The sequence below is a fragment of the Tenrec ecaudatus genome, chromosome 10, assembly GCF_050624435.1.
Source record: "Tenrec ecaudatus isolate mTenEca1 chromosome 10, mTenEca1.hap1, whole genome shotgun sequence".
Lineage (NCBI taxonomy): Eukaryota > Metazoa > Chordata > Mammalia > Afrosoricida > Tenrecidae > Tenrec > Tenrec ecaudatus.
Genome location: NC_134539.1, coordinates 119,556,186 through 119,583,773, shown reverse-complemented (window position 1 = coordinate 119,583,773; position 27,588 = coordinate 119,556,186). Strand labels below are relative to the sequence as shown.

Sequence of the window (27,588 nt, the reverse complement as noted above, 5' to 3'; positions counted from 1 at the left end):
TTTGAGAAGGATCAGACCCACAGTGAATGTCTAACATCGCTCTAGGTCATCATGACAAGGATTGAAATGGCTTTGGAAGAAGATAAGAAGGATGACCTTCTGCAATCTGTAACTTCAGGTCCATAAAATGGTCAAAATGAATTGCTCTAATCGGAGAAGGAAGCTATATATTTAAAGCAATTACATTAACTTTAATATGTTCTTTAAAAATAAGTTCAGAGTACAGAGGTAGAATAGTTAAGATAAAAATCTAATTATTAAATACTGTTCAAGCCAAGAAGGAAATTGTTCTTCTTTTAATCATATTGCACTGCTTACTGGCAGAAGTTCACAGAGCCGAGAAGCAGCAGCAGAGTAAATACAATTTGCATTTGTACAAGGATCACATCAGCGATTCCTGGGGCTATCTTTGCAGCAAAACAACAATCACTTCAAAATTAGATACAGATACTCTGTCTGTGAACACATTTCTCACTGGATGGGAAAGAAGTGTAATGAGTAGTATCTGTGTGGGGGATTCTTGGAAGGCTTAAACACATACTATGAAAGCATTGCTTCCCCCCTACCACCCCCTCTCTTTTTCTTATCAGACCTAGGCAGCTCCCTGGAAGAAAAATCTTTACATATGAATGACTACATTTGTGTCATTCAATACCATACATACAAGTTATATAAATGGATTTCTATTGAGTTCTTTGCCCAGGAGCAAAAAAATCTTTCCATAGTCATTTAAATCTTCTTATCAGGGGCCTACAAGCCAGGTGAAAACCTGGCTCTGGCTCATGCATCCTAATGAGGTCCACAGGCTTTTAGGACTCAGTGCCATCAAATGTTAGCGAGTGGAAGGGATCATTTAATTTCACTCACTACCAAACAGCTACAACATGTTATGAAGGCAAATATAATGGCAATCCTCTATACAGTATATGCACATTTTAAAAAGTTCCATGAATAACTAAAGTAGAGAATGCTACACAAGGATCAGGGTAATTAATAGCTTAGAAAAAACCCACAAGACTGAATGAATTTTTTGTTTTCCATGGCCCTCCAACTTTAGTTATAGTCAAGTAAAATCTTTTGAAATCTGATATTAAAGGAATATTATCAATTCTAAAACATTATTACAGAAGTGGGGGAAAAATAGAACATCTTCAGGGTAATGAAGTACTGTTGATTGACGTCAACAAATAAAATTCCATTTTTAATAAAGCTGTGACTCAAACTATAATTTTATGCATTCTGTCAATGAATAATTCATTCTAGTTCTTTCTCTGACGTGCTTATTAAAGAAACTTGTAACCACCATGAAAATGCTTATATCAGTCATATATCAGAGTTATTTTCTATTCCAAACAAGAAAACGGTTATTTCTACTCCTTAAAAACTAAGTACAGAAAGGGGGCGGGGCCTGCAACGCCAGACAGAACAAGGGGACGCGACCAAGGCAGGCTGGAGCCTTCGCCAGGACCCGCGGTTTGCCCACCAGAAGAATATGAAAAAGCAGAGCGACTCGGTTAAGGGATAGCGCTGAGATGACGGGCTTTCTGCTGCTGCCCGCAAGCAGAGGGGCTCGGAGATGATGCAGCAGAAGCAGAAAAAGGCAAACGAGAAGGAGGAACGCAAGTAGCCTTGTGGCTTCGTGTCCAACCCTCTTGCCCTCCCCGCCTGTGTGCCTGGGGCCAGTCCTACCACGCTAGCGTTCCTCCTTTGCCGAGTCTGCAGCTGGTCCCTGTTGTGCTTCCTTCCTCTCAGGTAGCCCCTCTCCCCCTGGGCCACACCTGGGGGCTGAGGGGGTTACCCCTTCCCAGTGTTTTTTATTCCTGTGGGGCTCACCCCAAAGTATTAAACATAGCTTTGTAATTAAAAAAAACAAAACAAAAAAATAAATAAAGTACCCATTCTACATTCTATTGAAAAGTCAAGAGGAATCAAGAGAAGAATTCATATTAAAGTACCATCAAATCGATTCAGGACCATAGCTACCCATAGAGCCGACAGGGTTTCTGAGATGGTCAATCTTTACAGGCACAGTCAGTCCCTTTCTCCCAAGGAATGGCTGGTGGGTTTGAACAATCTTGTGGTTAACAGCCCAACACACCTCACAGAACCACTGGGGCTCCTTTGGAAAGGTATCCAGCCACCTAAAACAATTGCCAGTATGCTTTTTCCTGCTGGCAAATCCATTTACATTTTATAATCACTCCACATGGCTGTGGAGATCCTTTAATTGTCCATCCAGTTAGATTTTAAAAGGAATATTTAGAAATCCCTACACTTCAACTCTTCTTGAACTTGTCTATCATCAATGCCCCATGTCTGTTGTATTTATTATTGTAGGCTCCCCAGCAGCTGGCAGTCAGAAGCATTTTCTGAGTAAATAAATGAGTGCTATCGCTGTCTGCCAGTCTCTCTTTCATGCCTTTGGATCACTGCTCTTTCTCCTTTGACTTCAACGACCAGTCCAAAACCGAGTCCAACAAATGTCTCAGCGGCATACTTATCAACCTTGATAAACCCAAGGACTTCTTATTTCACACAGAATCTCCACGTACAATATAGCAAGAATCACTTCCATCATGTCACTTCTAATTTCTAGAAAGCTTTACAGACCAAGTCACGAATCTGTAACTAATGTCAACTGCCATCATTTTCTTAGACTATCAAGGCTCTAAACTCCAGCTTACTTTTAACACCTGTACTTTTCCAGGGCCTCTGCGGAGAAATGCCCACTGCCAAGTGGTCTCATCGAGGCTTGGCTATTCGTAGTATGAGTTTAAAAATCCCTTTAAAAGATAAACTCACACTGTAGAACACTGATGATCATAAACTAGGAAATTCATCATATATACATGTAGTACCAAATTGAAGAGAGCTGCTATTGGCTAATATAAATATTTATAGACTGAATAAATAACAAGTTTCTCGTGAATAAATGACAATAATGACTATCAATCACCAGCAAAATATTTACATTGCAGGAGAGCATAGAAACAAGTCAATTCAGAACTGTAAAAGGAACACCTGCAAAAATAAGCTATTATGGTGAGAATTATAATATACATTAATATACATAATTGCTAATACGCCATATATCTCAGGCCTGCCTATCATAAAAACTTTCTATCCCAAAACTTTAATTTGAATTACTATAAGCTTCTGCCCATCCCTAGAGGAATGAATTTGGTAAGTCTGTTGATAGCCCATATTCTATACTTATACAATAAATCTTAATTTCTTATCCTACACTAAACCCTATGGATATCATGTGACACAATGCATTCTGGAACTTATAACCTAGTAAGGGTGTCTGCTTGTCGCCCTGGTCGCACAGAGTATACACACTAGGCTTCTAACTGCAAGGTCAGCAGTTTGAAACCTTCAGCTGCAGAGAAAGAGGAGGTTTTCTATTCTCGTACAGCATTCGTCTCAGAAACGCACAGGGCAGTTCTATTCTGTCCTATAGGGTTAGTATGAGTCAGAATCAACTCCACAGTATTAGTATAAGGAAGACAGTAGTAAACCAGTAACTACAATACAACTCAAGCTCAAAAAAATGCAAACTCGCTGTCATCGAGTCGAAGCCAACTCATAGCGATCCTATCGAACAGTAGACCTAACCTTGTGGGTTTCTGAGACGAGACTGTAAATCACGGGAGTAGAAAATCTATCATTTTTCCCCCTGAGGAATGGCTAATGGTTTTAGACTGCTGACCTTGCAGTTAGCAGCAAAATTGTACTCCACAACATGGCCAGGTCCCCATAACATAACAGGGTCCGGCTATTCATTAGGTCCTATGTGCTAACCAAGAGAGTGAAATTTTGAGTAATCCCAGAAGGAAAGGTCTGGCAATCTGAAAAAGCAGTCACTGAAAACCTCCTGGTGCACAATATTACTCTGAACATATGGGGTCGAGATGACTTGACTGGCGGGGCCCTTAACTCATCTTGGAGATGGGGACTGATGGAGGAAAGGTAAAGAAAATCAATTTTTGAAATAGAACTGGAAGTAATCAGAGAAAAACAGTTAAGTGTATTTCACATGTTGGAAAACAGAATGTCCGAGGGCCAGAAGTTTGAAAGCATTTTCAGCACAACTGGATATAAGTTTGGGGCAAGTGGAAGGAGGCAGCAAAACACACAGGAAGGTTATATAAGTTTTGTTGAAAGAAAGAGATTTTAGGTAGACATATTATGTTTTTCAAGGTTAGCCTGGTGTAGAGGTCGTGGGCATTCCATTTCTTTATAGCCACATTCATCAGGTTTCTTCTATCCCACTGATGTACAATTGATTACAAGTCATAGTGACCCTATAGGATAGAGCAGAAATGGCTTTTTTTTCCAGTCTATGGAAGCTGATTGCTACATCTTTTTCCTGCGGAGTAGCTAGTGAGTTTGAACCACTGACCTTTAAGTTAACAGCCAAATGTGCCTGCAGGGTTCTGGTTTCTTCTATAAGTCCCTTACATGTGTTTAATGTATGTATTCCTTTTTAAAATCATTTTATTAGGGGCTCATACAACTCTTATCACAATCCAGACATACATCAATTGCGTAAAGCACATTTGTACATTCATTGTCCTCATCATTCTCAAAACATTTGCTCTCCACTTAAGCCCCTGGCATCAGCTCCTCACTTTTCCCCTCCCTCTCCGCTTCCTCCTCCCTCATGAACCCTTGATAATTTATAAATTATTATTTTGTCATATCTTGCACTGTCCAACCCACTTCACCCACTTTTCTGTTGTCCATCCCCCAGGGAGGAGGTCACATGTAGATCCTTGTAATAGGTTCCCCCTTTCTAACCTACCCTCCCAGTTTCACCACTCTCACCACTGGTCCTGAAGGGATCATCCGCTCTGGATTCCCTGTGTTTCCAGTTCCTATCTGCACCAGTGTACATCCTCTGCTCTAGCCAGACTTGCAAGGTAGAATTGGGATCATGATAGTGGGGGCAGGGGAGAGGAAGCATTTAGGAACTAGAGGAAAGTTGTATTTTTCATGGTTGTTACATCGCACCCTGACTGGCTTGTCTCCTCCCTGAGACCCTTCTGTAAGGGGATCTCCAGTGGCCTACCAATGGGCTTCAGGTCTCCACTCTGCACTTCTTCCCTCATTCACTATGGTAAGATTTTTTGTTCTGATGATGCCTGATACCTGATCCATTCGACACCTCGTGATCACACAGGCTGATGTGTGTGGGCTTTGTTGCTTAATTTATGTATTCATAAAATTAAGAGAATATGTGCAATCATTACCACAATCAATTTTAGTATAATCACCCCAAAAAGAAACTTCAGGCCTATTATCAATCATTTTCCATTCTCCCCTCCTCCTTTTCCTCCCTTATGGAATCACTAATGTATTGTGGTAGTTGCAGTTTCATGTCATCCTTTTATAATGAAGATAGAAAAGTGGAGAGGTGGAGTCTGGCCTGTCAATCAGGCCACAGCCTGATCGTGCCTCCTTGTAGGCGTGACCTTCTTATAAGGAGGGTCCTGGGAACTTCTCTCCCGCCTTCACCTTCTTGCTGGTTGACCCAGATGGGGGACAGAACCCTGGAGATGAATCCACCGCCATTGGATCCACAAGACTTTGCACCCACCGGCCTGTGATCTTCCTGCATTCTGCATCATTGCTTGTGACTGTGTGAGTCTGAAGAAGGACTTAGGGACTAGTATTGGACGTAGGGACTTGAGTTGGACTGGGTTGGGATGTTTTCCTGATATATACAGCTTCTTCATATAAGAGCTTTCTTTCATATACATGAGTCTAACTGGTTTTGTTTCTTTAGTCAACCCAGCCTACCACACTATTTTCTGTCTCTATTGATTTGTCTATTCTGAACATTTTATATACATGAAATCATGATATGATCTTTCCTGACTTCTTTGTCTTGTTTTTGAAGTTCATCCATATTGTAACATATATTAGTATTTCATTTCTTTGTTAAAAACTTGTCATTTTATATATATACTCATATATCTCAAAACATTAGTGACTTTTACATTTTAAATGTGTAATTTAATGGCACTTATATTAATTGATTTGCAACTATGACCACTATCAATTTTCTAATTTTTCTACCACCCTTAATGTCCCTTAAGTCCTGGGATAAAAAAAAGTAAGTGTTTGTCTGTTTTTCTTTATATGAAACCCAGGATAGATAAATCTAAATCAACAATAAGTGGATTAATACTCTCTTGGGGTTGTGGCAGGGAAGACTGGGGAAAATGGGGAGTTATTAATGAGCACAATAAAGAAGAAAATGTTCTAAAATTGATTATGGTGATGACTGCACAACTCTTTTAAATATGGTTACTGCTGAATTGTGTACTATGGGAACCGTATGTCAATAAACCTGCATGCAGAAGGTGTTAGTTAAAAAGATGGTCAACTGGCTAAAATGTAAGATATGAATAAATGTGCACAAATGGAAACATAAAAGAAGAAGCACATATATCTTGCCAGAAATAAATTCCAAATTTGAAATCAAGGAAATTAAAATATTAAATGAAAAAAACTGATATTGCACACCCAAAGTGGAGTGTGCTACACTCTGGACAAAACAGCTCACTACTTTATTAAAAAGTGAGATGGAGAGATACTGACAGCATACTGAATCAGCTACGATACCTATAATTTAAACTCGTATATGAAACATTAGCTTTGTTTATGTGCCTGAGTATTCAAACAAACAGAAATTTGAAGACCTAAAAGTTATTGCTCTCATCTTATACAAAAAAGACATAAATAAATAACCATTTTTAGATGATTCAATTATGATTTCTGTGGGAAATAAACACTACATTACACTGTAACAATATCAAATTATATGTGCTCCTGCTTACAGAGTTTTCAACAGTCAAATCTCTGGGCCTTATATGAGGACATGAAGTCATCATAGCCACATAATGTACTTAGCCATAACAAATCAGAGTTAGCAGTGGCAAAAGCAATAAAAATTGGCATGCAGGTATGTATAGAGATGAAACTGCAAGAGCTGACGTTTAAGGTAGACAAAGTGGAGAGAAGTTAGGAGAGTAAAAATATGAATAAAGGCAGGAAAATGAGAGTAAGGAGCCATATTTTTCTTAATTATAGCTACTTCTTATTGTAGATGCTATTATTTTTTATTATTAAAGACACTGTTCAATGTATTCAATTCTTTCCTACCTGGTTCCCTGCTGGGGATGACTTGCTTTGGAAGAAGCAGACAGCTCTTGGAAATCACTGAAGGAGTCATCAAGAGACCCCGACTTAGAAGCATCTTGAAAATCTTGGAAGTCGTCTTCTTCTGGTTTGACCACCTTAAGTTGAGAGAGGGCATTGAAGTAGAAAAGCATCCAATTACGGCAAAACCCCAACTGTCAATCACATGAACAGCATGCTAAATTCCCCAATTTAGTACAACTACCTAATTTCAGAAGAACAGTCTTCAGACATACACTCAAAGGAAGTGCTTAAGGGGAAAATATTAGATACTCTCAGTGTCACAGGTTTTGCTAATCTGAGGAGTGAAAAGTAAACCCGGCAGTTTAACTTTAGGTTTAGCAATTTCCTCAAAATGCAGAGTCAAACATTTATTTTATTAGGTGGAGGTTAAAGGTTAAGACGTCTTCACTAGAAAGAACTATAAATCATTAGCTAAAATTCAAATAATTTAAGGTTTAAGATGTAGCTTTATGTTTTAAAAATAATACAAAATTAAACTTTTTCCTCTCAAGTGTCCATCAGAATCCAGCAATATTCTGTACGCATGCCTGTAGAAAATGTCCAGATTCACTTTCAGGAATTACTTGGAATTAGCAAAGCTAGCTTCTCCATTTACCTGATTTGCTGGGTAAGATGGCAAGAAGCCACCAGAGGGCTGGGCTGCAGCTCCACCCATTGGTCCAACAAGGTTAATGCCCATGACTGGCTGTCCCAGGTTGAGAGGGATGGAGGCTGCAGGACCCGAAGGCATCACTGTTGTGGGTTGACTCACTGGGGCCGTAAGAGTCACAGGAAAACCACTTAGAGTTGGAATAGGAGCCGAAGGAAACTGGCTTAAAGTGTCAGGACTCATGGCGGGAACTCCTCTCTACAAAGAACAGGAGAGAGATGAAAGCATTCTGGGTGGCTGCCAACCACATACAATCAAACCCTGGCACACAGAGACCTAAATGTAAAACCTGGAGTCCCGGTACGTTTCTACTCTAACTCTCCCCAAACTTAAGAAGTTCACACACCCATCCCACCCATCCCACAAACTAACACTGAATGTAAAACATAATACTTAGCAAAGAAATTGCCATCACGTTATCAATTCTGACATTTTCCTCTTGGGCAATTTTGGTTAATTCACCATACTCAAATCATTCAAAGTAATTTTGTAATATGAGAAAGCCGAGGAAACTGTGAATACATATCAAGTTCTAAGGAATTTAAAACAAGGATGCCAAAAGGAGTAATTTTGCCTACTCTAGACTGGCTCTCCAGTTCTTTATTAACATCCAGAAAATGTCAATATACTACACATCCTTTACACAAAAGAAACTTTGCTAGTATGGACTTCATACAAGCAGTACTGTGTTCTGAAGTTGATCTGAATTTCAATGTAAAGATTTCTACAATGCTATAGTAAAAAAAAAAAATCTATAGTCTTTCAATTTACATGGAAAAGTTACTCAATCTAACTCATAGGTTCCCAAACTTACTTGGCCAACTTCCCCTTTCAGAAAAACACAAACAAAGAAACAACTTAGCAATGCTGCTGGCAATAAAAACGTTTGTACGATAGCCCATAATTGAGGAGAAAGTTGGAGTTAACTATTTTGCAGCCCGCTTGGACGGTTCTAGCGCCCCCTAGTGGGTAACATCACCCTCTCTGGGAAGCAGTCTACCTGTGTTACTGCTATCATAGCCAGAACGGTGTACAGTTCTTCTTTAGTAAGTTTGCCAGGTGTCGTTCGATTAGCTAAGGCCCATATCTGTCCAAGAGTTTCCCTGGGAAGTCCAGATGACATCAGAATGGGATAGAGTTTAGCAGTGTCTATTCCAGTTGGCGTCATTGTGGTTTCTAAAATTTTCTTATAGGCATCTATTAAAGGAAAGGCCATATTACAAATGTAATTGCATTATACAGGATCGATCTTTTCTACCACTGCTATACAAAAATAACTTTCAATCAAACTGCTTTACTAGAAAATTTCTAATTCAAAGCCATCACAAGGTTCAAACCACTGCCAGACATCCAGCAGAAAATTAGTCTAATGCTCAGAAGAGAGGTACTGGAGATAAAGATTTGGGGCTGAGGGTAAGAGAGAGTCTTCTAATTCATAGAAGAGTGTAATGACACTAGATGGAGGTGGTATAAGCAGACACTGTGTACTTTAAAAGAGAAGCCTGAAAGTAATAATGGTCAGGACAGTTTGAAAACAGCAGTAAGCAGCTAGAATTGTACCACTAGCCCAATGGATCAGAGGCCGAGAGAAAAGACCATTGGGGAGAGGGCTATGGAAATAGAACCTTCAGGGAAAGATCTACTTTCAGGTAAGATGAGGGAGTGCAACAAGTGTTTGAATATCAGGAGTGGCCACTGAGGAGGCGGCCACAGAAAGTAAAGGACACCTATACTGCACGGGGCTCACCTATGTTAAGCAATTATTTGTTGTTTGCCTTAAATTCAAACTTAACAGGGCACTTTGTTTACATAATTGCTAAATCTGACAACCCTAGTTAGAGAAACTGCTAGGGATGAAATTGAGTAGGGTTAAGGGAGACAAAGGAAAAATGTTTAACATACAAATTTTACTTCTAGGATTACACATCTATTTATTTATTTATTTATTTATTTTCTAGAATGATAAATTAGAGCCTGGCAAGTAAAATAAATATTTTGGTAAGAAAGCGGGTATGCAAACATATATGGCTAGAAGGTGTGTCTAGAAGAAATACAGGTCAGCAGACAATTACAAGAGCGCCAAAGCATACCAAGATCTCAATTCCTTTTTCCTACTTATTAAGAGTTTGTATTTTATTGCTTTAAAAATATCATTTTATTGGGGCTCTTACAGCTCTTATAACATTCCATACATCAATTATATCAAATATATTTGTACATATGTAGCCATCATCACAATCGGTTCCCCCTTCAAGATCTCAATTTTTGTAATAGTTACTATTTGGCCTCAGCACAAGAGAAGAGGAGGAAACGGGGAACTTGTGTAATGGGCAATTAGAATAAACACTATTGTATTTATGTATAACTCAAGTCCCATGTGTTTGTTTATATGATTATGATACAAACAAGAAATGGTTTCCTTCCATAGAAATCCAGCCATGGGATCTTGTGTAAGTTTACTTTAATCAACTATAAAGGAGAAAGATTTGTCCATGCCAACATAGAAAAATGAAGATCTAATGAAAAGTTTTTGAGATTGATGAAAAATTAAGCAAGTTACAATATACATACGCTTTTATAACAGTTATTAGTCTCTGTACATTAACCTTGGCTTAAACAAACTACACCCTTATGTTCAATTGATTAATATCACAAATTGTCCACCTCAGTGAATTTTTTTTTTCCTTTTTGGCTCAATAGTAGTAATAGTAAATAGTAACAATAGTAAAATAGAAAAAATTAAACATCACCTTCCATTGTAGAAAGATGTCACCTGGTCTTATACACTATGTTTTATCACATGATAAAGAAGTCAGTCAGAGTATCTTAAAACTATGAACTAATAAATAACAGTTCAGAAAAGAAATTTTTATTAATACCATAGTGCAAATAATAAAGTTAATTAAACACTAATATCATTTATCAAGTGTAAAATATTTCATAATGCCTTTTAAAGGACAAGTCCAAGGAAGCTTTTAAAAATCAAAGTATTAAAAAAGCCAAAACTACTGTCATCAAGTAGATTCTGACTCAAGGTGGTCCAAAGAACAGAGTAGAACTTTAGGGGAGCAAAAAGCCTCATCTTTCTCTGGCAAAGAAGCTGGCAGATTTGAACTGCTAGCCTTCCCATAAACAGCCCCCAGAGTTCCTTTAAATACAAGTATATGATGGCCAGTAAAACATCAAAGCAAAATATTTGACTACATTTATAATGTTTCCTATAGGATGCAGTCTGAGAAAACACTGAATTTATAGAACTAACTTTTTGTGCTCTATACATTTTTTACAATTGTAAAAAGCTACAATTCCTTCTGTATATTTTAAAACCACAACAGGAAACACTTGCAACTATATTTACAAGCTCTAAAACGAAATGATTCAGAGAGGGATCCTGAGCAACGACACTCTTACCTGGAACCAAGCTCTCACTGTAAATCCAAGGAGGCGTTCTCGGCTGAATGGGATCCTGTGGGGGAAATACTCCCACACCTACAAGAGAAGAGGTGTTATCTGATGTGTGCAATGCTTCTGTGGAAGACAGGAAATCACAGCGACTATCTTTTTTTATACAGGAGAACACTGGCTGGAGACACTTAAAAAAAAAGTCTCTAATACAGCTAAGATATTTCTTCTCTAAATAACCCTTATATATTAACTATGTCCTCAAGAATATATTAAAAAAAACTAAAGTGTACCAAATCAATATTCCAAGTCACAGGAGGCTGTGCTATCTCGGGTATAATATAAATTAACGGAAACAACAGACAGGTGTGGGCTTAAAAACATGTCTAAATAATTGCCCCAAGCTTTACATATGCCATTTCATACCATTTCTTCACAAAGGTTGATTTTTTAATTTGAATATGCCTTAGTTATACTGCCTTCGATGTATATGGATTTTTACTTTGCTTGTGTTTTAGCACAATTCAATAATTTCTTGCCCAGTAAGATGTCTTCTAACAGTTTGCCTCCTGGGCTGCCCAGATTTGAATGGCTGTCTATGAGCAGAATTGATAATGTTTGGATTGTTTAGACAGTAGTACATGATTTATTTCAGGGAAAGCAAAACTATCTTCTCATTGGTGACTTTTCCAGCTGTGATTTTAACTTCTCAATCTTTCTGGAAGCATAGAAATTGTAAAGGAGGGGAAAAAAGATTTTTTACAAAATAAGAGGAAAGGGAATTTAAAAACAGGAATGATTCTGATTAAGAAAACTGGTTATTGAGAACACTTTTTAAAAAGGCATTAAGAGTGTGTTGAAAGAATTCAGAGCAAAATCTTAGTGGTTAATTAGAGAAAGGGATGCATTAGATTTACTTTAAGCAAGATTTCAACTAGCAAAATCAAGCAGCATTCACTTTAAGATTAATGCTTAAGATGTTAGCATTTAAGCGTTTGGTTAAACAATTTTTTTTTGGCTGAATGTTTCATGAGCTCACCACTCTCTTCAATGGCCAGGTTTTGGTCTGAAGTCTTTTCTGCTTCTGCTGTGGTGGCGCCACTTACACGTCCATCTACAGCACCCCTGCTCCTGGCCGTTAATCTGGGATGGCTCTGACTGGAAGCTGGGCCTAGGGCTTTGTGCCCACCTTCAGAAGTACTTAATTTAATTTGCTCCTGCCCAGATGTGTTCATGTCACAAGATACTAGGAGTTTCTCCTCCAAGGAAGGGCCTAAACAAACAGCATGAAGAATTATTGGTATATAACTGCATATTTCTTTTCAATCATCCAGTCCACCCCCATGTGCCTACAGGGGAGGTCCTACCACGTTAAAAACTTGTGTATCATTCAATTACTAAAACATAAACATATATTATCTACATTGATTCACAAGAATCCTATGAAGGAGTAGGGAGAAAGGTGTGATAAAGAATACTAACTCAGAAATCTGAAGACCTACAAAAGGTCAAGACACTTCTAATTACAGGGGAGACCTCGGCCAGGAACGTCATCTCTCGGACGGCTGTCAGAACTCTCAGGTGACAGAGTACGAATTACGTACACGCCTCCTAACACTAGACTCCCTCTCAAGATCCAAGCCCAAGCTCAGAGCCATGCAGTCCATGCTGACTCACAGAGACCCTCTAGGACAGAGTAGAACTGCCCCGGGGGGTTCTGAGGAGCGTAGGGGTGGGCTTGAATTGCTGACCTTGCATTTCGCAGCCCAATGCAGCATCCATTATGCCACCAGGGTTCCTTATCTCAAGACTGTGTGTGTGTGTGTGTGTGTGTGTGTGTGTGTGTATCTCAAACGTAAAACAACAAAATCAAAAGAAAACATTGCCGCTGACTGGATTACAACTCAGAGTAACGCTACAGGACAGAGTAGAACCGGCCCACAGAGCTTACAAGGCTGTCAATCCTTACAGAAATAGACTGCCACACAGTTATCCCATGGAGCGGCTCGTGGGTTCAAGCCCCAGGCCTTGCTGCTCACATTAGCGCATCCAGGGTAGAACTGAGGCAGACTTGCCCAGGGGCAAATTGACTTCTGATCCCAAGTGAAATGTCACCAAACCAAACCAAACCAAAACACATTCTAAAGAAGTTTTCCCTGGCATATTATTCTTCAAAAAATTATATTTATGCTTTTCGCAAATAAGAAATCAGGTTGTCTTTAAAGTTCCAAGGTATTTATAAAAGTTCTTAACTGTAGACTAAACGATTAAAATCACTTTTCTGGAATATGAGGCCCTCAGAATGGAAAGATTTCGACTTTTATTTTAGTTCATTTAAAAAATACTCATATCACTCTTTACCAATGTCACTCCGTCATTTCTTTTAAACAGAAGTAAATGTTCTTAGATTTTCATAAAAATGCTTTCATTAACAATGCTAGGAGTTACCTGCTTTCTGTACAATGTGTGAGACTGAAGCAGTAGAGAAATAAGGAATTTGCTCAGGACTACCATGTAAGGCAAGAGACACTGGAATCTGACCTGGAGGGAGAGGCTGTGGCCCAGCCTTCTGTGTATGCAACTGGCCCCCTGGGGTGGTGGGGCGGAAAGACTGAAAAGGCTGGGAAGTGGAAGAAGGCCCACACTGGGGAACTTCAACAGGCCCCTGCATAAAGTCACTGAATTCTTCTTCGTCAAGAAAAGTAGATGATGAGGAGACAGTGACAGAAGAATGAGATGATGTGGGATAATCTGCAAAATGGAAAACGGCAATGAAATACACAGACATGGAAAGCAACGGGGAAAAGAAATCAAAATGTAGAACAATTCCAAAAGAATGTATTGAAACACGGAATAGTAGAAATGAACAGGAAATAATACATGTAACCACAGATGAAATTATACAATGCATACAAAAACAATTTGATATCTAGCTATGTACAATTTTATGCCTTTTTAAAAGGGGTGTATGTGTGTGTCTTATAACTATTTTGCATTTAGTTCAGAACAAACAAGTAAGAAAAACTGTCCTAAAACTCAACACGTCTTCCCTTTTTTGATTAGGTTCAAACTAGTTTTTTTCTTTTTGCCTAGGTGAAGTTAGCAATAATTTACATCAAAGTGGTGATTATTTTTTCTGGGTGATCCTCTCTCCAGAAACAGATAAGAAAACTTGTTCATATGTTGCTGGAATCATTACATTTTGGAGAAATAAATACCCCAAGGTTTAAATTTCATGACGATGGTAAGGAACCATACACAATACAGTCTGTACTTTTTGGAATAGCATGCCTGGTCCACATACTTTACATGAATCGCATTTCAATAAAGCTATACTATAAGGAGTTATAAAAGCTAACAAGAACACTGAACCTATTACCAAGGTGATATTTACTTGTGAAAAGCACAAAAGTTGAGAGACCATACAGTGCTCAGGGAACAATTCAACGATGCATTTATGGAAGTTAACTTTGGCTCAGGACAACGTGCAAGGAGCTTTGGCACTGAAGGGTATAAAGAGCACTATGGTTTACAATCAGGGAAAGTGTGCGTCTGGGTTGGATCCTTTCACCACACGAATTCAATCTTTGTGCTGAGCACATAATCCAAGAAGCTGGACTACTTAATGATGAATGAGGCATCAGGATTGGAGGAAGGCCATCAACAACCTGTGGTATGCACTGCACACAAATTGCTTGCTCAAAGTGAAGAGGACATGAAAAATTTACTAATGAAGATCAAAGACTACAGTCTTCACTGCGGATGACAATTCGATGTTAAAAAACCAAAAATCATCACAGCTTAACCAGTAGACAACATGATAAATGGAGAAAAGATTGGAACTGTCAAGATTACATTTTACTTGGATCCACAATCAAAGCCCACAGAAACAGTAGTCAAGAAATCAAATGCCACTCTGGGTAAATCTGTGGCATCACACTTCCTTAAAGTGTTAAAAAAAAAGTAAGGTGTCCTGACTGGAAGTCATGGTATTTTCAATTGCTTCATATGCATGTGAAAGGTGACTAATGAATATGAAAGATCGGAGAAGATGGATATATTTGAATTATGGTATTGGTGAAAGATACTGAAAATACCATGAACTGCCAGAAGAAAGAACACAAGTCTGTCTTGGAGAAAGTACAGCCAGAAAGCTCCTTAGAAGCGAGGATGACACTTTGGGCATGTTGTCAGAGAGACTAGTGCCTGGTAAGGGACGACATGCTTGGTCAAACAGAGGGTCAGCAAGAGGAACTGAAACAGTGGCTGCAACAATGGGCGCAAACACAACCCTGTGTGTGACGATGACACCAGACTAGGCAGTGTTTCATTCTGGTGGACACAGGCTCACTAAGGGTCAGAGCCAAGTTGACAGCACCCAACAGCAGTAACATGGTCTTTATATTATTAAATGAGATTACTTTAGATAATAAACCTGCTCTACTATGTTAGCACATGAGAATCATTAATAATATTATTGTTACTTCTTAATATTTTAACTGACAATTTTAACATTTATTAAAGCCTAATGTTACAGGAGGGTGGTCTGCGTGATGCAAGCCAGTTTCTCTTGGCTGCAAACTTATACACTGGTAGTGTGAACCATCTAACAGTGTATAACCAGTGTGTAACCATCAGTGTGTAACCATCAAACAGCGCCTCGAAAGAAATGCCTGGTGATCTGCTTCCTTAAAGGTTAAAAACCAACCCTGTTGCCATCAAGTCAATTTCAGCTCCTGTGACCATATTGGTTACAGAGCAGAACTGCTTTGTAGGGTTTTTTTTTTTTTACTATACTTGTGTGTGACTTGAATGGAATTTTGAAGAGCAAATTAGTTTTCCCATCAATAATTGATACACATTGTTTCGTGACTGCAATCCTCTCAATGTCCCAGCAGCACTCTTTCCCACTTCCTCCTTGGTTTGCTTGGGCATGGTCTTCCTTCTTTCTGTTGGTTGTTCTGAGGAATATGTTCTTTGCGGTCATGACTGCAAGGTGGGTTGTAGGTGGACGTGGCTCCAGGTCCCCCGTCTCAGGACCCACGAGTCTTGGCCAACACATCAAGTCTGGTCTTTTTAGGGAATTGGAATTCTGTTCTGCACGTTTCCTTCCCTCTTTCCTGGCCCTTCTATCGTGACCTTGATAAAGAGGAGGCAGCTGTGGCAGCTGGGCATCGTCTCATTCTTCTGGTATCCGGGTTGGGGAAGCTGTGGCTCATATGGTCCACTAGCCCTTTGGACAAAATGATTTTGTTTTTCATTCTAAAGTTTTAGTTTTGTTTACTTTCATTGTTTCAGAAGTTGCATCTTAGATGGTCACCTGCAAGCTTTTCAGACCTGAGTTGCTATTCACTGAAGAAGTCTGTAGAACGCTGATCTAGACTTAATCCATTACGCTACTGCTAAGTCCCCAAACCAGTGACTCACTCCTTCATGGTGTTTGCTTACGGCAACAGTTTTCATAACTTGTCCCCTCTCTGCTCTACGACACACACGACTATATTTGCAGCACACACAGGGCTTCACAAACTTCATGAGAGAATGAAATGACCTGATAATGAACATTTTCTGTGACATTTTAAAAGCCCCCTCAGGATGTGGAAACATCCTCTGTCAAACCTATATATATATATATATATACACTCAAGGATAGACTGTGCGATTTCAGCTTGCTTGTCTACCTCTCTACTTGCAGATTACTGCTTGTTGTTGTCATTGTAGGATTGTGTCGGTAATGATACATACTTGAACTCTGGTGCTTTTCTTCCCCTTACTCATATTATGCTGATGTCCCCCTTTGGCTATAATCAGACTGCCAACCCGTGTATTTCATGGCACTGCTCTGTGGGCCCAAAGGGCTGAGTGTGAGCCGTTTGTGCTACACAAGGACCTGTCCCAACAGACTACAGCTAAGAATCCCCCAACAGCAGGGATCCTCTGTATCAATCACAGCATGTTCTGAGGTCACAGGGAGTGGTCTTTGAAAATGGGGACACTGTATGCTTACTCCTCTTTTGATCAGAAAAATACAAGAGAAGCACTTAATGTTCTATGAAAGGCACCTACTAAATACTCAAGATCATTGCCTTAAGTCATCATGTTTTAAAGAAAAAAAAGTCTTCTTGGTACAAAGTAGACATACTGGAGCACTGAGAGTTACTCTGATGCCTTTAAAGTGCACAATGGATCTCCCCTATTTACAACAATAAAGCTACAAAGGCTCAAACGATGTTTCTTTATATTTGGCTAGAATTACCTTACATACTCGAGTATAAACTGACCCGAATATCAGCCGAGGCACCTAATTTTACCACAAAAACTGCATTAAAATGTGCTGAAAAACTCGGCTTATACACGAGTATATATGGTACAATTTTATGTGATATCTATTCTCTCTCTCTCTCTCTCTCTCGGCTTATACACGAGTATATATGGTACAATTTTATGTGATATCTATTCTCTCTCTCTCTCTCTCTCATATATATATATATATATATATATATATACACACACACATTTAGGAAAACTCTTATCGAGAAGCTCTGGTAAAATAGTGGTAACTCATTGGACTGCTAACTGTAAGGACAGCATTTCAAAATCACGAGCTGCTCTATAGCAGAAAGAAGGGGCTCTCTACTCCTGTCAAGAGTGACAGTCTTGGAAACTCAAAGGGCAGTTCTACCCTGTCCTTTAGAGTTGTTGTGAGTCGGCACTGACTCGATGGCAGAGAGTTAGTTAGTTCTGGTTTAAACTCTCATAACTACATGTTATCCATAAATTGTTATGATATAGACAAATTCCTTTGTGTGATGAATGAATTAGAGGCAAATATCTTTCTGGTAGTCTCTGTTGGGTAATACCCATATTCTGTTGAATCAACTTTCTTTTGAAGGGGTACAAACATGGATATATTTCAGTGGGTTGACCAGGTAGCTGTGGGCTTTCAGTGTTGTTGCTGTTAAAATGTCTCGTTTGGTGTTCTATCAATATCTAGAGCTTTATTTGTCAAAAGTACCTTCAGTGCAGCTTACACTTCTTCCTACCTTCTGAAATGACTGAAAGTTGACCAATTCTTTTTGGTTCAGTGGCTCTGTACTACTGCCATCAACTTTTGATCTTTCCTGTACCATTCAATATTTTGTCCACAGAATCCTTCAGTATTGCTATCCCAGGCTTGAATTTTGTCTTCTGTTATTTTAGTTTGAGAAACGCTGAGCATGTAATTCTCTTTTGGCTAACTACAAGTCTTTACACATTTCATTACACTTTACTTTCTTCCTTTTTTTAAATAAAAAGTTTTACTGGAACTAAATCCAAATATCATATAATTTAATAGTTCAATCACGTTAAAAGAGTTGTATCATCACTACCACAATCAATTTTTACTTCCTCTTTCTTATACTCCTTGTTATTAGCTCCCTATTTTCTCCAACGCCCTTCTTTATTTTCAAGCTACCCTTTGAAATCTTTTGTTCAGTTTTTTAAAATTTAAATAATTTTATTGGGGGCTCTTACAGCTCTTATCACAATCCATACATCCAATCATTGTGTCAAGCACATTTGTACATATGTTGCCGTAATCATTTGCAAATCAATCTCTTTCTACTTGAGCCCTTGGTATCAGCTGGTTCCCTCCTCCCCCACGAACCTTTGATAATTTACAAATTATTATTTTTTCATGCCTTACACTCACCTCTGACTCCCTCCCCCCACTTTTCTGTTGGCGCTGTCATTTCTTCCACTCAGCTTAGCCACTCAACATTCAAGTGCAAGTTTCAGTCTCTTCTGACACTCATTCTGTTCTTTTCTTTCCTGTGGTTTTAATGGTCTTTTACTGTTTTTATGTAGAATGTCCTTGATCTCATCTCCACAACATATTTGGTCTTTGGCCATTAGTGCTCAATACATCAAATCTATTCTTGAGATGAGCTCTAAATTCAGGTAGGCTATACTGAAGGTTGTACTTCGGCTCCTGTGGGCTTGTTTTTTCTTCAGTTTCAACTTAAACTTATATCTGAGTAATTGATGACTTGTTCTGCAGTTGATCTTAGCCTTATTCTGACTGATTATATTGTTTCTTCATCATCTCCATAAACATAGTTCATTTGATTCTTGCATATTGTTTGGAAAGACCCATAGGTATAATAACAGTTTATGTCGTTGAATAACGGTATTTCCAGTCAATAGGCTGTGGGTCTTACAAAATTCTATCATGTCAGCTTTGGCATAATTTCTATCACCAATGTTACATTGTCCAACTACCAATCCTTCACCTTTGTTCCCAACTTTAGCATTCCAATCACTAGTAACTATTAAAGCATCTTAATTTCATGTTTAATCCATTTCAGACTACAAAAGCTGGTTATAATATTCAATTTCTTCATGTTTGGCTTTCGTGGTGCTTCATAAATTTGAATAGTAGTTATGTTAACTGATTTTTCCTTGCAGGTATATGGAAATTGTTTTATCACTGACAACATTGTACTTCAGGATAGATATTGAAATGAACTTTTTGACAACGGATGTGATGCCATCTCTCTTCAATTTATCATTTCTGGCATAGTAGACCATGATTGTGCAATTCAAATGGCCAACACCAGCCTGTTCCACTTGCCAACTTTCAGCTCTCTGTCTACATTCACATTCCACTTATTCTGAAGTTGTTTCTCTTCATTTTGAGTTGTGCCATGTCAACCAATGAAGACTCTGAAAGTTCTGATCCATCATTAAGGTTGGCTCCTGGAGGAGGTGGCAGTTCTTCTCCAGTTCCGAGTACCTTCCACCTGAGAGGCTCCAGGGTCAGAGGCTCCACACCACTTCAGACAGGGTTCTGATGTCACTAAGGTTTTCCTGGCCGAGTGCCAGAAGTAGGTTCCAGGTCCTCCCTGGTCTGGCTTAGCTTGGAAACTACGTGAAGCTTGTCCCCCCTGGGTGACCCTTCTACTGGTGGGATAGTGTCCAGCATCACAGTAACATGAAAGATATTACAGACAAGTGGTGGTCTGGTTCTTAGCATGCATTTAACAGTCACCTACCGGAACTAAAAAAATCATCTTCAAAGAGAAGATCATTCTAACGCCTTCTGAAAGTGAAAAGTACCTGGTTTCTTGGAGTGTGAGGCTGGAGCAGGGTGCATCTTAGCGTCTCTGGAAAACCCATCTAAGTTCCCTTTGATGGCTTCCAGAGCCTCATCTCTGCTCTTCTCCCCTAGCTGAGAGAAAAACAATAGGGGTCAACCCTCACTGAGAGGATAGCTGAATCTATTTCCGACATTTTTACCAAAATCAATTCTCTTAAGTCAAAAAAATCTTTGATAAATACAGAAAAAAAAAGGATATAACCTGATCCTCTGTTGAATATAAAGATATTAAAAGGCTCATTTGTAAATACGTGAGGATATAGGTACTACACATTCAATGTGCTAAAAAGTAAGAAACCTAATTTCAGATGCTCCCGGACGACACCTTTTGGCCAATAGATGGAAATATCCAACAAACAGTAAAACCCGTGAAGAATGTGCTCTTAGGGTCATCAATACTATGAGACCCAAGATGAGCTGACAGGGCAGGCAGGGGACCAGGGGAACAGAGGGAGTGGTGACACACTGTGGGTATTGCAGCCAAGGTCAGGGAACAATTAGTGTAGGAACTCTTAATTGGACCACCAATTTTCTATGCAAGTTTTCATCTAGAGCACAGTGAAATATTTTTTAAATGATGAGAAACTCATGTTTATATCAGCAAGTTTAAGATTAAGGCGCCCCGCCCCAGTGGTACAGTGGTTAAATGCTCACTGCTAACTGAAATACGGGCCGTTGGAAACCCCTCGCTGCTCTGTGGTAGCAGGATGTGGCCGGCTGCTTTCACAATGAGTACAGATGGAGCAGTTTTACTCTGTTCCACAGGGTAGTTGTGAGACAGAATCAACTTCATAGCACACAACAGATTTGTCCCAAGAAAAGATGACAAACAGTGCTGAGGAAATAATGGCTGATAACCTAATCCTCCACAACAGGGCATCTCTATAGAAAAAGAAAACTCTTTCACTCTGGGACCTGAGAAACCAAAATTAATCAACTACAGACCCGGTGTGGGCAGCTGTTTCAGCAATAAACAGATGAGAGAGACACGTGCGGGCTGACAGTGTGGATGCATTACCTTGGGTTTTACACTGCTCAGAAGTCTGAGCTTTTGCTTCTGCTCTTCAAACTGGCGTCTTTTTCTTTCTTCTTCTAAGAGCTTTTGCTGCTGCTCAAATCGTTTTCTATGGGAAATACAATCTAGTGAAGATCCAACTCCAGGGATTATCAGCTGTGCTAGACTTGGATTGCTAGTAATGGCTTCAGCCATTCACCTTGCAGCTATCTGCAGCCCTAGGCACTCCTCCGAAGCGGTTGTATCTAACTGTCTTCTAGGAGAACACTGCTCCCCCACTATAGTCATCTCAAAAGATTTGAAAATAAGTCTAAAAATGATTTATCTACATAATGTGCCAAGGAAAAGGCAATTTTTTTTCATATAAACCTAATCTCAGAGAATAGACAGACACATAAAAAGCCTTTGTCCTGCACACAGAAAAGAAACTCTCACTGGAGAAGATGGTGTCGGAGGGGAGAAAGCACAATGATCTGGGGCTCAAATTCCTACACTTGGGTCCAGCCTTTGATTTGTGTAACACTGTGCTAGGGACTGACCTGTGTCCCCTCATACATATGCTTGACTCCTAACCCTACATATGTAGCTATAATCCCATTTTGGAATAAGGTTTTCTTTTTTGTGAGACCATAGCAGCGTAGGGCGTGACCCAAGCTAATCAGTTTTGAACTATGAAAACAGCAAAGTAGGCACAGAAGCAAGGAAAGACAGATGTCATGTTGAGCGCTCCAAAGAATGTTAGAAAAGTTGAGACAAGGATTACCCCCTAACATGACAGAGTGAGCCTTTCTCTAGAGCCCATGCCGTGAATTCAGACTTCCAGTCTCAGGAAATTAATTTTCTGTTCTGTAAAAACCATCCACTTGGATTATTTTGGTAACAGTATCACTGAGAAACCAATACACCTTCATTGATAAGTTGTTTAATTTCTCTGGACCTCACCTGCCCAGATGTGAACTACACAACCAAATACCCTGGGGCTATCCAGTTGATGCTGACTCCTATCGCAGTCTCTGATACCCACAGGAAACCAGATGCTACGGGGTTGATTCCAACTCCCTGTGCCCCAGATTTTACACACTATAACTGCTCTGTAGGGTTTTCTTGGCTGCAAGCTTTACTGTAGGAGTTTGCCAGGCCTTTCTTCCAGAGCCACTTGGTAGGTCTGCACTGCTAACCTTTAGGTAGCTACCCATCGCAAACTGCTTGAGCCACCCAGGTGCCTATAGACGTGCAATAAGAAGGATGAATCAGAGGATCTCTAAAGTCGCTTCTTTTGGCTCTAAACTTATAATGAAAGGGTTTTTTTTAGTTTTCAAGGACAAATTTTAAAATAATAGGTATCATGCTTCCTTGCTCTCCTTGAATCCTAGAGATCTCTTACTGCTGCTCTTCAGCAAACTGTTTCTGCATGTCTGGAGTGTACTGTGGGCCTGGAGCACGCAGTCCCAGGAAGGGTGCTTGTCCCATGTAACGAATCCCAGCTGCTGGCATTGGTCCCACTGGTATCCCTGCCTAGAAGAAACAGACGACAGAGTAAAACTCAAAAGTTCTCCTTTTAACTATCACAAAGAAAAACTTTAATGTCCATACATTCGTTTTTAATGTTTTTTAATTTGTCCACTACATATTAATGAAGTCTTATAAAAGATTCAAGGAACATAGGCTCCTCTGAACATCTCCCCCACTTCCATTTCTTTTGTTTTCTTACAGAGCCACACGGTTAATTCTCTGGAGAGAGTAAAATCTTCCAAGCTTTGTGTAAGCATGCATGCATTCCCAATTTAGGTTGCTAATTGATGTTCACTAGAGAGCCGTGGTGGCAGAGTGGTCACCCACTGGGCAGCAACTACAAGGCCAGCAATTTGAAACCACCAGTCGCTCTGTGGGAGAAAGGTAGGGTTTTCTACTCTCATAAAAAGTTAAGAGTCAGTGAAGGGAGACGTCGGATGGTGTAAGCTATGACAAAATAAATATTTATAAATTATCAAGGGTTCATGAGGGAGTGGGGAGTGGGGAGCAAGGGGAAAAACGAGGAACTGATGTCAAGGGCTTAAGTGGAAAGCAAATGTTTTGAGAATGATGAGAGCAATGAATGTACAAATGTGCTATATACAACTGATATATGTATGGACTGTGATAAGAGTCGTATGAGCCCCCAATAAGATGATTAAAAAAATTAACAGTCTCAGAAATTTATAGGGGTAGTTCTACCCTGTCCTATGAGGGCACTCTGAGTTTGAATTGACTTGGTTATGAGCTCACTAATCCGTGTCTAGGAGGAGAGCTATCATACGTTACAGAGTTCGATAACAGCAAAGACTTTACAGACAGGAATCATTCCACAAAAGGAATTTGATAACTGAATGAATGTTTTGATGTTCATTATTTGGTGTTCAATACTCAAATTTTCATAGAAAATAAAATATACTTCCCCCCCAAAAAAAATATATACTTCCCCAAACACCAACTCCATGGCTGTGTGTCTATTTTGACTCATTGTGACCCTATATACCAGAACAGAACTACTCATATGGTTTCCAAGGCTGAAAGTCCTTACAGAAGCTGGCCACCACAGCTTTCTCCTACGGAGCCTTTGGATTAGCCATCAAGTGCTTTAACCACCCCTTCATCATATATTTAATCAACGATAAATATCAATACAACAGAATGAAGCTTTGTGAAGTATGCAGATAGAACAGTGTAACACAAAAGCTAGTCATAAAATCCAAAATATTAGTGATAATAACAATAAGAACAGCTAACTTTTACTGACTAGAACCTCCTCTCTTGGTAAAAGGCTCGCTCCCCCTTTGCCCCTAACTGAACGCTGGCTCTCCTCTGAAGTCTTTTCATTTGGAGGTTGCAGCTTCCTAGTGGAATGCTGAGGGATATTCCTTTCTTAAAGCCTTTTCCCCTCTCCCATTAAAAACCTGGATACATTAAATTTTTTTTTGCTATCAGATTTCATTACTTACTAGCCTACCTTGTTCATGTCATGTACTGATGCTCAACTCCCTCTCTCCTCAGCTGATGCCTTCAGAACTTGGCTGTCTCCATTCTATTCTTGCACTGTTCTAGGTGATGTCACCATCACATGGAAGACTATGTACCACTGTGGTCTCACCTCATGGACCTAGAACTCTCACCTCAACCAGCCAGTTTCCCATGGCCCTGTTGGACCCTTGACCTTAGGAGTGCCGGTCAGCCGTATCATCTCTAAAGCCTTGACTTGAAGCACCCCACCACTCGGCCATTAACTCCTATCTTTCCAGCCCATATATTCATTCCAGAAATGTTCTTGTTTCATTGATACCTGCCATCCATTAATCTTACTCTACCACTTTCCCCAGAACTCACTACCTTTTCAATGGCCAGCTTTCATTCCAGGGTTCGGCATTATAATACCCTTGCGGACATCCTTAACGATCATCTCCTGGGAAGCCCCATGCTTGATTAGAGTTAATTAATTCCCTTCTCTTATCTTACAAACAGCTGAATCATGCTGGTCAGAAAACACTAGGTATTTGCTTTAAATTCTCGATCACAAATCTCAAGTAAATTCAGCATGATCCTATGTAAGGTTTAAATCGGGGCTTTGAACTGCATCATTCCAGTTCAACCTCCATACTGAGAATTTCTGTTTCTACTCCAGATATATTCAATGAGGATCTAGCTTAACAAGATTCCCAGGTGATTCATGTGTGTGTGTGTGTGTGTGTGCGCGCGCGCGCGCATGCGTGCACATACATAGATGAACTGTAAGAATCACCGGGGACCTTGTTAAAACAGATTCTGAGTCAGTTTATCTGTGATAAAAAAAGCAAATGATCAGCAAGAGGTCAAACTGGATTGAATTGGTTTAATGCCCTGGTTTTAACATTATATGTGGTGAGATTTTCTATGGCCCACTATATGGTCAATTTTTAGAATTATTTCATGAATGCTAAAAAACAAAGTGTATTATGCAATTGTTGGGAAGAGTATCTTTTATGTCCATTAGTCACTTTTGTGAAGAAGGTTGTTCAAATCTAAATCTTCACTGATTGTAGATTTGCCCATTTCTCTTTGTTATTGTCCTTTCTTTATACATTTTCAAAAAAACTCATTGCTATCACAGTGATTCTGATTCATAGTAACCTTACAGGGCAGGGTCCAATTGCCTCTGTGGGTTTCCCATACTTGGTATCTTTATGGGACTAGAAAGCCTCCTCTTTCTACCATGGAGTGACTGGTGGTTTCAAACTGCAATCTATATTTTTTGTGCATGTAGGTTTTTATCAAAAGTTTCTTTACCTATAGACTTGTAATGGTTTTTGCCTTAAAATCTATTTGTGGTCTGATTTTTTTATTGCTATATTAGCTCTTTTTGTTTGTATTTATATTGTATATATTTTCCCTATCCCTTTACTTTAAATAGCTATGAATAAGTTCATATATGTACAGGCAATGAATAGATGACAACAATTCTAAGACACCAGTCCTTATAAGATGCATTCTAACTTCACGTGTGTTAACACATGGGGGGCAGGGTAGGTCATTCTAGAATCAGTGACTGTAGTAACATGTGGCATAAACAGGGGGTAAACCCATGCTTGGCCATGCTAATATCCATGCATCCTAAGCCATCCTGCTTCCAGCACATATAAAGGAACACACCCATCATGTCAGTATTTCAAGTCTCTGGGACATTGATTTTCTTACTGAAAATCTATCAAACGACTTCTGATTTAATTTCTCATATGATTTGAATACACAGGGAATGCATCCATCATCTTGCTCTCCTAAGAACTGTCTATATCGTCTTCATTTTCTTACCTTCCATTTAATTCCTTAATCCATTCTAATTAGGCTTTGACCCTCTCCCCAACACTCCATCAAAATTGCTTTCACCTACATGACCAGTGAGGCTTGTTTTGTGAAATCCAATGGACCACATGACTATTCATCAATAGAGAAATGATGGTAAAACTACAGTATGAAATAATACTCAGCCATTAAAAAACTTGATACAGATTTTAAAATGCATTATGATAGACAAGTGTGCTCTCACCAATATATCTGATTTTCTGTTCTCTGGGTACCTGGCAAGGTTGCATTTCCTTGGTTTGGTTAGGCATGGCCTTGTAATTTGCTTTACCAGTGACTTAGCCAGAGTTGTTTGTCTTCTCTTAAAAATTGCTCTTCCGAGAGCAAATGCTTTGAGAATGATTGGGGCGGGGAATGTATGGATGTGCTTTACACAATTGATGTATGTATATGTATGAATTGTGAAGAGAGTTGTTTGAGCCCCTAATAAATTGTTAAAAAAAAAAAAGAATGACGAGGGCAACAAATGTATAAGGGTGCTTTGCTCAATTGATGTATGTATGGATTGTGATAAGAGTTGTATGAGCCCCAATAAAATATTTATTAATTAAAAAAATTGCTCTTCCCTTGGTTTTAATGGCATATTTTTCATGTTGTTTTATTTTCTCCTTACTTCTATGACTGCTCTTCTGATCTTCTTTACTAAGAATGCACTCTCAGAGTTAAATGCTGCAGTCTCGAGGGTTCTCCCTGGACTAGCCGTCTATAGACTCTATGGATGTTCCCACTCTAGCCCTCTGGCATCGATCTGCGTGCTGACGACTCCCACACCTATACTCTTAAACTAGAGTTCCCGCGTAATTTATTAAACGGCACCTGCACAGCTTCACTCGAATGTTTCATGAGTTTTCAAAGTCAACATGCATCATCAAACAAGTTTCTCCAATGCTTTTTATTAATAGCATCCTCAATGTGTTACTCATGTGGAAAACTGGGAGTTAGCTTGATATCATCCTTTATTTCCAACATCCAATCACTCAGCAAGGGCTGATTCATTTCTCAATTAGTTCTCAAAACCATCCCTCTATCTTCTGCCACCACCCTAATTTAAGCCACCACCATTTTCTCACCTCCTCTCCCGACGTCAGCATTTAAATGATTTCCCCTACATCTCTTCTTGCTCTCTTTGCTACCTCCAAGTAGTCCCCAAATAGGCAAAAGAATCTTTTAGATACAAATCTAATTGTATCCGGCACTGCTTTAAAATATTCATTGGCTCACAGATGCCCCAGCTGCTCCAATGTGCCACATCCCTGCCAGCTTAGGATCGTTCCTGTCAGC

The 27,588-nt window shown here is 39.4% G+C and overlaps 1 protein-coding gene and 1 pseudogene across 11 annotated transcripts in view; one reads left to right on the top strand and one right to left on the bottom strand.

Annotated features, from left to right (window-relative positions):
- The window catches only part of SYNRG (synergin gamma), a 75,938-nt gene that overhangs the window by 35,586 nt on the left and 12,764 nt on the right, over nucleotides 1–27,588 (bottom strand). For 5 of the 11 annotated variants that reach the window (XM_075561426.1, XM_075561427.1, XM_075561428.1 and 2 more), the window contains exons 4-12: nucleotides 22,823–22,953; nucleotides 21,442–21,547; nucleotides 20,384–20,495; nucleotides 13,826–14,035; nucleotides 12,324–12,557; nucleotides 11,294–11,371; nucleotides 8,883–9,079; nucleotides 7,829–8,080; nucleotides 7,174–7,307 (exon numbers count right to left, since the gene is read on the bottom strand). In XM_075561426.1, coding sequence (XP_075417541.1) covers nucleotides 7,174–7,307; nucleotides 7,829–8,080; nucleotides 8,883–9,079; nucleotides 11,294–11,371; nucleotides 12,324–12,557; nucleotides 13,826–14,035; nucleotides 20,384–20,495; nucleotides 21,442–21,547; nucleotides 22,823–22,953 — 1,454 coding nt within the window. The remainder of the gene's footprint in view (nucleotides 1–7,173; nucleotides 7,308–7,828; nucleotides 8,081–8,882; nucleotides 9,080–11,293; nucleotides 11,372–12,323; nucleotides 12,558–13,825; nucleotides 14,036–20,383; nucleotides 20,496–21,441; nucleotides 21,548–22,822; nucleotides 22,954–27,588) is intronic. The other 6 variants (XM_075561435.1, XM_075561434.1, XM_075561433.1 and 3 more) reach the window with 3 other exon arrangements.
- On the top strand, nucleotides 1,493–1,627 carry LOC142458226 (small EDRK-rich factor 2-like; annotated as a pseudogene).